This window comes from Candoia aspera, chromosome 1, assembly GCF_035149785.1.
Source record: "Candoia aspera isolate rCanAsp1 chromosome 1, rCanAsp1.hap2, whole genome shotgun sequence".
Classification (NCBI taxonomy): Eukaryota; Metazoa; Chordata; class Lepidosauria; order Squamata; family Boidae; genus Candoia; species Candoia aspera.
In genome coordinates this window covers 64,227,664-64,243,080 of record NC_086153.1, presented here as the reverse complement: position 1 = coordinate 64,243,080, position 15,417 = coordinate 64,227,664, and the positions used below count along the sequence as shown (strand labels likewise).

Below are 15,417 nucleotides of genomic sequence, written 5' to 3'. Positions count from 1 at the left end.
ATTTCTTTATTATTCCTCTACAGTAAAGGTACAAATTCTGTGCTCTTCCTGATGTTGTTGAATTACAACTCCTGTTATCTCTGAAATTGGCCATGTTGGTTGGGGCTTCTAGGAATTGGAGTCCTGAGGACCATGGTTTCCTTCCCCTTGCTGTAATATTATTTCACCCACAAAATTTGAAATCTTTTTAATAGGATAAAGCACAGTTAGCACTGATAAATTCCATAATTTGAAGTCAGTGCTGCAATTTTTGAACTTAGGTATCAGTTTTACTACATCAGAGTGCATTTGAAACAGGAAAAGGAAATTGCTGATTTTATAAGCTAATCTTGAGTTTAATTATGGCAAGAGAAAAATCCAGGTATTCGTAACATGATTCATACTAGTAGGAAGGCAGGTGAATTTACTTAAAGCTGTAGTAGTTGCCCAAATTTTATTGGGAGACATGAAACAGTTGATGTGCTATAACTAATAATGCATATTTGTTACCTAGTGTAGCACTCAGTAATATCATAAAGAGCTAATGTATTGATATTTTCTAAAGCATTATTTATTCATTCCTAAATATTTAGGTTTGATCCTAATATGCTTTAGTTCCACTGAAATCTGTAGGCCTTTAGTAAACATGAAAGTAATATCTCATTAATTGTAATGGATTTGTTATGTAGTTTCAACCAACTGAATTATGGAGTAGGTCACACGGAATCCTTTGCAAATGACTTATGAACATACATACACAGGATAGCAGTGCAGCTTCAAACTGTGACTATGCTTCTGGATAAATAAAATATTTATGATTCTGAATCTGAATCCTTGAATCTAGATTCAAAACAATGATGCCATCTAATTCTTGTAGAATATTATTGTGATGTTTTTTTAAAAAGATAGTAAACCAAATATTAAGCTCTGGATAATGGAGATGATTTAACTTTCATAATATAAATTAACCTTAGGCTTATATTCAGTTGAACGTGTTTCACAAACATTATGTTTCATTTTCTAGTTCAAATAGCAAATTTATGTTGATTTTGTTCCTACTTCTTCTGATTGAAAAATCAGTTTTCTGGCTCCTTAAAGAAAAGTTGAGAAAGGAGGTAATACTCTCAAGTAATAATGGGAATGGTTGCTGTTTTTCTCCATGGCAGGGTTGATTTATACATTGTGTTCTTTACAAAGCAGTAGCCTACAATGTGTTATATATATTTGTTTCTTCATCTACTGTTTCAATAACGTGAGCTGAGTTGGCTTTTTTTCCCCCTAATTTTCTCTCCAGCAGTTTCTTCCACCCAATTCAACAAACTGCATTTTAATTTCCAGCGTGCTGTGCCAGAATGGTTGAGATGGAAGGGAAATGATTGGCACTGTAGAGGAAAAAATAGAAGCCTAAATATTGTGCGTGATTGGCTTCTGCATAGTTTAAAACTGGAAAATGAAAAGCATTTTCCGTTGAAAATAATTTATTGATTGCCTTTTTATGAGTTTTACATTTTCTATTGACCATGTAAGTCAGTATTCTCCAGTGTAGTTCCCTTCAGATACTAGATGGGAAATGTAGTCAAACTCATCTAGGGGGTACCTATTATGGGAAGTTGATTTAGATTTTGTTGCCAAAATGTAGTTTTAAAGAAAAATACAGCTTTGCTTAAAATAAAGCAAAGATGAGCTTGTGTCTGATCAGGTTCATAGAATTTGTTAATGACTGCTTTGATTTGACTGTAGTTTATAGAGATACATGGTGCATATAGGTAGTTGCTACATCAGTTTTGATTTTGTTAGCTTGGCTGAAAAAAATCCCACTTTCACTTCTCTCTCTATGAAATAAGATTTCTTATACTGTCTTCTCTTTCTGGGTTAATGAGTGGATAAATGAGACAAAAAGCATCAAAGTTTATAGAAACTGCTTCTCTAACAAATCTTCTTGCTGGCTGGTGAATTCTGGGAGTTGAAGTCCACACATCTTAAAGTTGCCAAGTTTGAAAAACACTGCCCTAGATCTTAGCCTTTCTACAGAAGGAACTTGTGCCCCTTACCTTGTCACAATGGAAAGTGTAGTCCGTAGGTCTGTCAGTCCTGGCCATATTGTATCTCTTAGATCTTGCAATGTGTTTTACAGCCATGTAGTACTCCAATTCTTATTTAACATGGTTTGGTGGTATGCATTAAGGAGAGATAGGCTTGATTATGACATAAATGGGGAGAGAATGCATCTTATATAAACAATCTTCTATTTTGTTTTTTATTTAAATTGGGAGATAAAAGATTTTCCAAACCTTAAATCATGAACCACAAGTTGATCCAAAGCAATTTGTCCCTTTATCACTTGCTTTTATGTTAGTTACTTTTCCTTACATAATTAATATTGCAGTAATGGGATAGCTTAGTAGCTGATTAAAACAGTATACAGGCATTGGAATATAAATTAAAGAACCAGCCCCAAGAAAAATAATGGTGAATGGTGTTTGAAACACAGCACCCAATCTTGAAGTTCAAATATTTAAAGTAGTGATTTGGCTCAAAAGAGAATTTTAAAAGTTCTCAACTAGTAGATCGTATGTTCAGGTCCTGTCTGGAGAAACTGCAGTTACTGTCTATTTGAATTTTAGATTTATACAGTCTATTAATTAGCCTTGATTTACTACTGGAACCTCACATTTCCATGATAGTTTGAATATATGGTAATGGAAATAGGGAAAGCAGATTATATAGATGATATTGTATTTTAAGCAATACATTTCTAGTATTACCAAAAATATTATAGTATTACTACAGAACAGCATTATGCGTTTGTTTTTTAAATCAGATTTTCTCATATTTAGAAATACAAATTCTGCATATAAAAGAAAGTAAAGCCTTTGAACAGCATATATTATTGGCCTCTTTCAAAAATGATAACGAATTTCATCTATTTTTAGAATTGTAATTAAACCTTTGCATTCATTTTTATTTAACTCTCACAATAAATTAAATGATGCTTTGGACTGAAGCTTTAAAATAATTAGTTTTACACAATCCACCTAGCACTCATTTGTGTGAGACTTTTCTTTATTGTTAAAACTTTCTTTTGCACTTGAATCAGCTCTCCCCAGTTAGTCTTCTGCCTCTAAATTATAGTTTACAGACTTGAATTTATTAGGCAGACCAGGATATGGCATTTTTAATGGAATTTCATTGCATCATTGATTTGGTATGGAATGCTGCTAAACAGGAAACTTAAAAGAAGTCGTGCCAGAAGAAGATCATACCAATAACATGCAAGCCCATGGTTCATGTTTGATATTCAGATTGTGATTTGGAAATGCATTCGGTTTTTTGCCCTGTCTCAGTTAAAATGAGTCAGTGGAATTTTCTGTTTGTAAAATAATCTACAAATAAATCTCTTGTCATTTAAAATGTTTCCAGGAAAACCCTTCTGTTAAAAATCCAAGTATTATATAAACGGAATAAAGCTTCAGAGTCAATAGATGTAAACATTATCAACTATTATTAAGTTGGTTAATATAAGTGAGGATGAAAAGTAAATAAAAATCCATATAGTCACAGGAAGATGTTTGAGTTTCACATAAAGAACAAACACACATTCATATAAATAGTGTGTGAGGGTTACATGTAAAAAACCAAGATTTTTTCTTATGAACATTAATAAATAGGAAGATACTGACTACCTAAGCAGTGTTGTATGCCAGTGCTAAAGGTAGAAATATTAATAGAAATATTTAAGATTAACTTCCAGCTCACAAAATATTTCCTTTGATAGAAGTTGCTGGAAGTAACTGCAGTCTGTAACTTATGCCATTTGACACCTTGGAACAGTGTTTCTCAACCTTGGCAACTTTAAGATGGGTGGACTTCAACTCTCAGAATTCCCAACCAGCCATGCTGGGTCCATCTTAAGTCCACCCATCTTAAAGTTGTCAAAGTTGAGAAACACTGCCTTAGAATGAACATAGTCCCTACAATGGCCACCCTGTGATGGTTTTACCAATTTGTTAATTGAGTTCTGTTCGTCAGCAGGATCAGCTTGATGCTATGCTATTCACTCTTTCCATGACTACTCTAGAAATAGTTTGGAGCACTCATTCATGAAGAGATACAAAAATTGAATCACTGTACTTAAAACCCAGATGCTTTGAAAAATTTGCTTAAGTAAGGGCCTTTGTATGAAGAAGTTGATGTATCATCCTCAGTAGTCATAAGATGTAAACTCCTTACTTAGCATAGCATAGCTTAGTTCTGAGAATGCCACAGTTCTGCAGGAGTACAGAATGTTCCATTCAGGATAAACCTTGCTTTGGAATCTCAGATTTTATATATATTTTAAAGTCTTCTTTTTCTAATCTACATGGCTGCAAGGTAGTCTTAGAAGTGTATGGGCCATGTCTGCTAATATCACACTGGTGAAGTTGTTGTACCCCCTGAGCAGAATTGACCAGATCATTACACAGATTGAGGTGGCTACCATGCCACTTGATTTGGAGTATTGTGAAAGACATTAAGTTGTTCGTTATTTGATTCTTATTGTATCCTTAGCCCAGGGAAACTGCTTGGGAGACATCTCCTTATTTCTGCCCTGCCCACTTTTCTTCCATATCTCTTCATTTCTTATTTGTTGCTCCTTGCACAAGAAATAAATGTTTATAATCTGCCTTTTTTCACATAACAATTAGATATAATCAATAAAGAAGAGGAAAGTTCATTTGTATTAAGAGCACAACATTATGGTCTGGAGTAAGGCATTTAAGGGCCATCAGATTGCTTGGTTTAGCATCTTTAACAATGGAGAGACAATACGCTGATCTCAAAGGGCACACTAAAGGAAAAGAAGACTTTTGAGAGTTATAGTCAAGAATTAGAGTGACTAAAATAAGTTGGACAAAATAAACAATACATTGAAAAATTTGAATTATTGGCGGTGTTGCAGCAGGGAATCAGGTTATTTATTTTATTTATTTATTTATCTAATTTATCCCCACCCATCTCCTCCCATAGTGTTTCTCAACCTTGGCAACTTTAAGATGTGTGGACTTCAACTCCCAGAATTCCCTAGCCAGTATATCTTGGAGTTGAAGTCCACACATCTTAAAGTTGCTGAGGTTGAGAAACACTGCTTTAGAGCTAGGGCAGGAAATATTTTTGTCATCAATGGTACACTTTCATTTGTAGTATTGTTTTGACCTTTGGAGGCCAGGAGAAACATGTTACTGGATGATACAGGACAAAGCTTGTTTAGTTTTTTAAAAGGCTTGTTTAGCCTATTGAAAGCTTAACACACTTTTCTTTCTTTCTCTTCTCTTCTCTTCTCTTCTTTTTGCAAAAGAACAATATACTTTCACCATTTAGCAGTTCGTTACCAAATTAAGTGACAAATCTTGGAGATGTCCTGTACATCAAAAAAAAAAAAAAGGTGGGGAAGCAGTGGGGAACTATAGCCTGTACACCCTGGTCTCAAGACTAAATTCAGTCATGATGAGGAATTACAGAATTGTAATTCTGCAGCTTTTAAATGCAGAGTGCGAGGAAGTAGAATTTTTAATGGATTTGTTAATACAACCACAGTCAGTTGTTTGGCCTCAGACTTCTGGTTCACGTTTGAAGCTGAAACTACACTTTCTCTTACCAGACATGTCAAAAGTGGAGAAAATGCCATTCAATAAAGTTACATTTCAAAATTGTTGGAGGTGGAATTTATTTTAAATGAAAATAAAAATTTTCAGCAAATCTCAGAAGTCCTATGTTAGATGCATTTGATTTTGCTAAATAGTTGAATTGCTAACACAGCCAGTAGGGTTCTGGCTCAATTCAGAGTGCTGGTGTTTACCTATAAATCCTACATGGCATGGCTACGTCAGGGAACACCTTGCCAAGTACAGTTCTACTCCTCTGATTTGAACATTAAGGGAGAATCTGCTCTGGATCTCAAGGGAGGTTGCACTGCAAGACAGATGTTCTTAGCAGCAGTCCCTGCTTTGTGGAACAGGCTCCTTCTGAAAGTGCAAGTAACCACTAATTTTGTGGAGTTCAGAAAAGCTCTCAAAACTATTTTATTTCTGAGGCCTTTGGATACACATGGATTACACACATGGACTTGTTATTGGCTTTTCATAATTAGTTGTTATTACAATTATAGCAATTGCTCTTTTGACTGTTTGTAACTAGTGAGATGTCAATAGTTTTATTGCTTTGCTCATATACACTGTCCAGAGTAGCCCAGGTTGAGTCATTCTATAAGGATAATAGGTAGATACATAGACAAACAGTCAGAAGCTTTTCTGATAATTGTATTTATTTATAATATTTATATAAACTGACTTTCAAAAACTGACAGCAGCTTACAGAATAATACTAATAGTAACAAAAATCAGCCCACCCCAACTAAACTCAGCATTGTCCTCCTTAAAAATTCTACAAAAATATTCAGTCTTTAAGACCCTCTGAAAAATGGTCAAGGAGGGTGCCAGATTAATCTCAGGAAGAACTGTGTTCCACAGCATAGACCAAGAATCAGTGTGTTCTTTTCTCTTCTCCCTCTGATCTCATTTGGAGTAGGATTTTTAACAGATCCCTTCTGTCTTGACATACTGGTCAGGTCAGTTTTTGTGAGAGATGGTGGGAAAGCTCGGGGCGAATTAGTTGACCAATTATGTCTAAATGGCAATTCATTCAAAGTAGGGAGTCATCTGGGAAAAAGCATTTCAAAGAGACTCCACCTGTTTTTTTTAATCAGTTCAATTGTGTCTGATTCTCAGAGACTGCCTGGACACCACCTTAATTAACTCACTATAAATGAATCTAAGAAATTATAGGAAATTCCTATTACAACTGCCAGATCATTTTCAAAGGAAGCCCCATATAGTTAATTGCAACAGTCAATACAAAGGTGATTTTATTTATTTATTTATTTATATTTCAAATTTAGTCACCGCCCATCTCAGAGAGCAACTCTGGGCGGTTTAGGGGATGGGTACCAGTTGCCAATGCATCATGCTCCAAGAAGGGCTACAACTGGCACACCAACTCATGCTGGGCAAAGTCCCTGCCCAGCCATGGCATCCACCTGTTAACCAGGGCCAGCCTTACTTAGTTTCCAAGGTCAGATGGGTTCTCTTACCTGCTAAAATCTTGGCAGAGATACCTAATAAGCAAGCCTTTGTAGTTGAGTATAGTGATAATCTAGCCAAAATAATAGATGCTTCTGAAAAATGATCACATAAAAGGATACATTCTGTCCCTGAAGTGGTGTCCTTGCTTGTTTCAATGGGAAAGAAGAACCCTTGACAGTCTTTTGTTCTAGATGATGCAATTCCACATGAGCACAGCTGAAGAAATAAACACTTGAGATCCAAAATCTTTGATCGGGATGATAGATGCAACTGGCTCAACAAATGCTTTATTTTGCCATATAACATTTGCAATTAAACTGTTGGCTGTGGAAATGCTGTTGAAGAATTACTTGGCTCCTTTGCTAAGACAGTTACATTGCAATTGTTGAAGAAAAAAAATTAAAGTTTAAAAATATAAATTGTGTTTTTCTTCACATAAGGCTACCACTTTGGAAAAAAAATAGAAAAGATTAGTAGTTACTATTTAAAAAATTATTTTTCAGGCACAAAGCATATTTTGTTAGAGTAGACAGTACATTTAGCAATCAAGATACATTATTTCTAAAATGTAAATAATCATATTTGCTGCAGCATATTTGAAAAAGTGGTCAAATAATTATTAGTGCCATTCCATACTGCACTTTTAATAATTCTTACGAAGCCTGTTTAAAAAGAAGCAGCTGCTCAGGACATAGGGGTTTTGACATACTACACTCAATCTTAGCCCAAAGGCCAAGAAGCAGCATTTACTGTACCTTCCCTGAATTCATTTGTCACCAAGTAAAATAAGAAGCAAGCAGGTGGCACTTAAGACAGAAAAATCAAAGATGCTTAAAGTTATTTTTACACTGACAGGGTTCAGTGGTATCACCCACAAGATGTTAATCAACTGAATAAGCGTTTGGGGCTTTTTTCAAATACTGTATTACAGCCTTTAATGCGTTGCCAAATGAAATTATCTTGTTTCTTAAATAAATTTATTTAGATTTATTTCCAATAACCGTGCTTAGGATCATGGATTTACCACATTTCACACACACTCAGCGAAGCGACATGAGGCAGCTAAAATTAAGCAAGCCCGGACTTTACTATTTTTACTATTCATATCGTGATTGTATTTGTTGTGGGCATACTGCTATTGTCTTTGATTAGTTTGCTAGAAAATGATGTTCTCCCACAACAGATAAATAATATAGATTTGCTTCAGAAAAAAATAGTAGCTGTTTCTCCACCCTTATTGTATCTGACCATGGCTGTCCAGCAGCCAGGTAGAATGTTTAGGGACCTTTTCAGGGGTGCTGTGAAGAATATTCTATCTATCTGGTGGATTAAGTCAATCACATCCACTCAGAGTTACTCTGAATGGGCAAGTTCATTGGAGGTGCCTGGGGCATGGTCTTCTGGGATTACCTGGAGTGAGTTACAGCCTGTGACTTCTAATGAAATAGACAGGGTCCTTCAAGGCTGTGAGCCCAGCCATCTGTTTATTAGCTCCATGTCCCTCCTGGGTTGTCAAGGCTGCCCAGGAGATGACACTTGGTTGGGTCCATACAGTACTGTCAGCTTGTCTGAGGATGGATTGTCCCTCCAGCCTTAAAGGAAGTGGTGGTGTGCCTCATCCTCAAGAAGCCATCACTTGACCCAAAAATTCTGGACAATTATCATCCAGCCTCCAACCTTCCAAAGAATGGAAGGTTGTTGAGAAGAAAGTCAGGCAACAGCTTCAGAGATCCTGGAGGGTCAACAATATAAACTCCACACATCATTACAGAAAACTGATAAATCAGATCATTGGTCTATATAGCTCAGTACTGGCAACATTAACTGTAGTCAGCTCTCAAGGGTTTCAAAGGAGAGTTGTAGGTCTATTACTAAGTTTTTGGAGGCTATGCACACCCATTGGTCTCTCCTGGAGCAAATATTTAACCAGTTCTTTTGGAATGGGGTTATGAAGACATAGTTGCCATTTCTTTCAAATAAGATCCTACATTACAGGAATTCCTGTAAAAGACTTTCTGGGATTTGTGTAGAGAAAAATGGTGAAAGGAAAAGTGTGCTAACATTTTTAACTTTCCTTCTGCTACTTTTACATCAGATTTTTCTCCCACCATCTCCTGTTTCATAATACTTGTTAAGTCAGCTTCCTCATCATTCAGGTTAGATAATCTGGACCAGTGCATATGGAAGGGAAATCTGCAAAAAGTTTTTCCCACTTCAGTTATTGCTGAAATATTTATACTCGGTTTATTTTATTGGAGTAGTCCATTGCTTATATTGATGCATGTTGTGTTCTTTAAGTTAGTAAGAGACAAAAACAGCAAAATTAATCATTATAACTGTCCAGCCCTGAGAAACACAAAAGCCAGTTGTGCAAACAGAAAAGTATTTGGAGCAAAAGTTGTCTTACTGAAAATCATGCATGATTAGGAAAGTACCAATGTATTTGTCTGCTTTTGAACCCAAAATTACAAAATGAGCTTGTGCTTGGCTTTCATTCAGATGTTTTCATTCCAGTTTTCTTTATACTGGCTGTTCTTGTATGCTGAAGGTTCTTTTTAAATATATGTAATTCCCTTGGTAAAAGTATTCCATGCAAAACTGCGTTGTATTGATAAAATATTTGGCTGGATAATCACACAGGTTTTTTTAATGGTACATAGAAGCATCCATCAAGATCTTTTCCTTTCCTAGTAGATCATGTTTCTAATACACTGGGCTGTTTCATACATAATGTCACAGCAAGTTTGGATACTATGGGAATAAGCACTTGTTACACATTTCAAGTAGATATTTTCCCTTTTTATAGTCTGCATAATTAGTTTCTTTTTGGTTTTTTGCAAACCATAGTTACGTTTTATGCCTGCCTAAAAATCAAAGGCTGTGTGTCAGATATACCAGCATTTGGGGGGGGGGGGCGGGGTGACAAACTGGTAAGGACTAAAAATTAAATTGAATTTTTAAAGGGGGATGGAGACTATACAACAGACTATACAACCCTTCCTTGTAACACCAAGGTTTGGCTGGGAATTACACATGAACTGCCTCAAATGAGATTTTTAATTTTGTATTATTTTTCTGAGTGAATTCTGATTTTGTGGATTGTCAAGCTTACAACAGAATCTCCTTTACCATTTTGAACATCCATTACCTTGAACTTCAGGTAGGCATTAGTGACTGTTTTGGACTGCCTTCAGAATATTTGTGATGGAATTCCATCAAACAAGAAGAGATGGACACTTTTGTGGCATCAGATAAGTGATTAGTATCCTCCCCATTCAACCAAGACTCAGTCAAAGAGAAGATCAAAGCAATAAGGAAGCCCCACCTTAACATATTCATTGATAATGAGGGCCAAGGTATTCATATCCAGTTTCCAAGATTCTGTAACCTAACCCCTTCTTTCCTTGCAATAAACCTGTATACTCAAATTCTATGAGAATCTTGCTTTTTTGGCTGTGAACTGCTGTAAGAAGCGTGAACATATTATTCTTAGTGTTTATACCATGTCCTTGTAGATCAATATTACTATATCCTCATTAGGAATAGAGGGTTGAGGTTGTGAAATGGTAGCATGCCTAAGGCTTTGTAATTGATATTAAAGGCAAGATTTCAAGTCAGGGAGTGCTTGACAACTGAGCCTTAAGTATGCAGGGCTTTTCCTTTCCTACAGAAGTGAAAGAGCCACAACAGGATAGTTCCCTGATAGTGGTAAGGATTAGACTTATGGCTTCACTTCACACTATATTATATTTTTAATGATAGAGAGTTGCCTGATAAAAAGAATGAAAGTCTGATTTGCTCAACCCATGTTCCCATTATCTGGTGAAGCAAAAAAGCATTCTGTGTGTATATCTTTTATCAAGCAACAAAATGAGAAACTTCTAGCCAAACATTCAAGCTTTTACCTTGTGTCCCCAGTTTAAGAAGCATACTTTAACTGGCTTCAGGCATTCACATGCAATTGTTCTGTGTGATTTTGAAACAAATGAAAAACAGAACTGCTCAAGTTCAATGGAGTTGGGGCATGGTGGTGATGTCTTTAAGCAACTTTAATCTTTAAGAAAAGAGAGCAACATGTATGGGTAAACATGTGAAATGAGCATGGGATCATTTGTACTCAAAATACATTCTACTTCGATGTGTTTCTTTCCAGAGGACTATGCCCAGCTGTGCAACATTCCTGTTCCTGGATCTCGGCCATATGGGCAAGACGCATTGGTTGACTTTGAACAGGAACACTATACTTCAGAAACTGATCCATATTTCATGGAAGACCGTAAGCAACCTTTACTCCTTAAATCTAAGAATGTACAACTTGTTTTTCTTCTCCTTAGATTCCACCATATTCAAAGAGTTGCATGTTTCTATGCTTATTTTGGGTGATACTTTTTAAAAGATCTTCTTATATTTGAATCAGGAGTTATGAATGGGTTCAGTACAATAGCAAATTATAACACCTTTATTTCAATTAAGTGAGTTAAGTGGTAAGTGTGACAAGCTGAGCAGTCAAACTCAAATGAATAGTCAGTTTTCTTGCTGTCAGACAGCATTAGATATTGTAAAGAAACATGCTTTTTAGTATTACCATAGAAGTGCAGACTTTTTCAGTGCCATTTATTCAGATTTAATGCAAAGAAATAACTTGGGTCTAGTACACAACTGTGAAATAAAAGGCTTAGAAACCTTGCCAGATCTCCTTGTAGGCTGTGATACTACTCCGAGGTTCCATAGCAACAGTTGAACCATTTTCAGGGTTAAAATGAAATATTCTTAAGGGGCTAACTTCTCCAGTGGTTGATACCTTTACATCTATTTATGTATTTATTTGTTAGATTTATATCCTGCCTTTTGTCCCTCTTCCCCTTTTTCCTTACAAAAATGTTTCTGTGATGTATGTTGGGCTGAGAGAAAAGGACTAGCCCAAAGTTACTCAGTGAGTTTCTGTAGCCAAGCATAAACTTGAACCTGGGCCTCCCTAGTGCCAATCTTAAACACTTCACCACACTGGCTCACATCTACTTTTTCAACTTTGTAGAGTTTTTAAGGAGGAGAATGCTGAGTTTAGGTGGGCCACAGCATAAAGCAGTACAGTTTAATGCAGTATAATGAAACAGACTGGATTACCAAATTTGCTAGATTTCAGCCAGAGAATAGTAATTTGTGGCCTGTAGACCCAAAGGTCATGTAATAAAATATGAGAAAAGCACCTAAATTTCAGTTGGCCTTTTGCTGAAACCTAGAAAGAGGTGATTGGGGCAGTAATAGCGATTTTAGGAAGCAGAATGTAGACTATTGGCATTAGCATCAAGCTCTCATGAACAATTTCTGTAAGAAAAAATTTCATCAAAACTGACCACTTGTTCCACTATATTTCTTACACATGACCCACATATCCTGGTCTTATAGGCTATCTCTGGCAGTGATGGGTGGTGGTGGTGGTGGTAGTACAGAAATTACATTAAAATGAAGAGCCAGTTTGGTCTAGTGGTTAAGGCTCCAGGCTAGAATCCCGGGCACCATGAGTTCTACCCCTGCCTTAGGAATGAAAGCCGGCTGGGTGACCTTGGACCAATCACTCTCTCTCAACCCAACTCACCTCATGGGGTTGTTGTTTTGGGGGAAAATAGGAGGAGGAAGGAATATTAGGTATGTTCACCCAAATAACATCTTGAGTTATTTATAAAAATAATAAAGGCAGGATAAAAAAATCTAAAAAAAATTCTTGAATGTTTGACCCAAGGAATACTATCCTGCTTACGAGAGCTGTGGAAACTGGAAGAGAACAATTATCTCTCACATACAAGCAGCATGCTTAGGACTAGCCTTTTCATCTCAGTGCACAATTAATCCATTGAATTCATGACCATAGAATGTAGTGACATCCAGTGTTTTCATTCTGACTGCAAGCACAAAAGCCAGCAAAACAATGTCTGTGTCAGAGAATTTCCCTAGATTTTCCTGTGTCAGAAAAGATGATGTCTTGTTAAAATGCCATTCTAGCTGGGGTTGCTGGCAGCACTGCAGTTTTTGTCCAGGGCTGGTACAAAAGATTCTGCACTATATGACTTTATTTCTTGTTATCTTATGTTATCAGTTCTGGAACTTTAATCCTGAAAAGAGAAGAATGTATGACTTGGGTGTTCTGTCAGTGCTTTGCTGAAGATTATCCTAGTATTTCTCATAAGGCATCTCTTGCTTAGTATTTAGTGCGAGAAGGCTGCTCTAAGGGCATTTGTGGGAGAAAAGTCACCATGCTATATATGGGTATTTGCTAAGGACTATGGATGTCCTTTATTTGTACAAGAGACCTACAGTAGCACCCTTTGTTCCTGCCTAGTCCTGCTTTTCATCACTGTCATCCTAAACAACAGACAGTGTCCATTCACAGACTGAATGAGCAGTCACTCACTCTTCAAGTAAGGGCTACGTACTACAGCAATTGGAGTTACATTTCTTTCAGTCAACACAATTCACTGATTTTTTTCAAATCCTATACTATAATTGCTGCAATTTGCTGTGCAGAAATGTAATAAGCATTAATTCATACACAGTTGGAGGAATAAATACAATCTTACATATATTATTCATCCTGTAAGATACTGTAGTATAGAAACTCATTATAGTTTCCACGCATATGTTTATCGTAGAAATCAGCTGCATGTTACCAAAATGATTTTGTATATCTTAACCAGCTGTGATAACTTTTTTTTTTAATAAGGCTTATTATTTAAAATATCAAATGCTGTTCCCCTCCCACCCAGCAAACAAAGGGTGGTGTCCAACAGCCATGCTTAGAAATATTCAGAGAGTGCTCTTCAAAAATGACCTCATCGAATTATTCCTTCTTTGAGCAGTCAAATTCTACAAAGCTCTTAGATTTTCCCAAAGATACTTTTAGATTGTGCTTGGCTGCCACCTACAGTTCTGTCCAGTTATTGCTTCTGCAAAAGATCTACGCTAAGGGTTCCTTTTCATGGCTGAGCTAAATTGCTATCTGCCAGTCTTGAACCAGCAGAAAAATATGCCAGCATAAATGGTCTTGCCTGCATTGCCATCCCAATTCTGCCACAGTAACAATGATATCTATCAATTGGTGCCATCCTTACCTACTTATTACCAGCCAAGTTAATGCATTTCCCCAGCTTTGTTTTGCCCTCTCACCATGTAACCTCCAGTCAGTGTCCCTAATGTGTGGTGGAATGGGTGGTGGGGACTTTAAGCAGATGTTAGCCACCTGAACCCTGCCAGCTAACAGATGCTAAAATGGGGAACGATGAAGCAGGAAGGAACCCTCCATACATTCCTTGGAATCCACTGTTACCTGTCAGGCTATTTCTGAACAGGGATATAATTCTTTGCCCTAGCCTCAAGCTCAGAAATAGCCCAGCTTACAGGTTGGGATCGATAACAGGTGAGCTCTATTTCTGCCTAGCATTGCTAGGGAATGTGGCAGGATAGTTCTGACTCTGTGGCCAGATGCACCCAGAAGCAGTGAAACGATGGGCCTCTGGAATCACGCCATTGTGACGAGCCAGTGCACAATAACTGCAGTCCTCACCATGGCATCTGGTAAGGCATGGATGATTTTGGCCCTGTCATTTGGTAGATCTAAAATCCCCTGTTTTGTCTCAATTATGGCTTTATCTAGGCCAAGAGATGATATTGCCAGGAGTGAGATGCCACAGTATCCCAGATCAGAATCAATTTGCCTGCAGAGGGATGAGGAAAACCTATCCAGTAGGGTGAGGTGAACCAGAGGCTTACTCCCAAAGGATTTATTTGAGCCCAAATCTGAGACCCCAAGACAAATGCAGCCAAGCTCTAGTCAAACAAGGGCATTTGAAGGATTGAAAAAAGGGTATGAAATGTGGCTTTCAGGAACTTAGACAGAATAGCTTCTAAAGGGCATCCATAAAAATACGAAGTTTTGTATTGTATAACAACACACCCAGAACCTTTGCTTATACAGTTCTATTGCTGCAGGAACGTAAGTACTGTACTGCCTTGATGTCTCGCATATTTTAAGACTGGACTAGAAACCTTTTGAGCTGTAATAGAAAGCTCACTCTGTTGGTTATCGCAGCAGGTGAAAAGTTGGAACTGGATGCTTAGGTACTTCAAGTCCTTAACCTGATCAGTTGGTCTTTTGTTAATTTCCTATTTAACAGGGGACTTAAAGTGCATTCTAGAGAAAACTAGAACCTTAGTTTTGAGTAATTGATTTCAAGAAATAATAGGATGCTAAAGCAGCTAGGCATCTATGAAGGCCCATTTGAGTTATGGATAAAATGGCCACATCATCTGCATCCAAGAGGATTGC

General features: G+C 36.9%; 1 protein-coding gene across 2 annotated transcripts in view; it reads left to right on the top strand.

Annotated features, from left to right (window-relative positions):
• Window positions 1–15,417, top strand: part of LTBP1 (latent transforming growth factor beta binding protein 1) — a 228,185-nt gene that overhangs the window by 202,124 nt on the left and 10,644 nt on the right. For both annotated transcript variants that reach the window (XM_063305368.1, XM_063305359.1), the window contains one exon: window positions 11,251–11,373. In XM_063305368.1, the coding sequence (XP_063161438.1) occupies window positions 11,251–11,373 (123 nt within the window). The remainder of the gene's footprint in view (window positions 1–11,250; window positions 11,374–15,417) is intronic.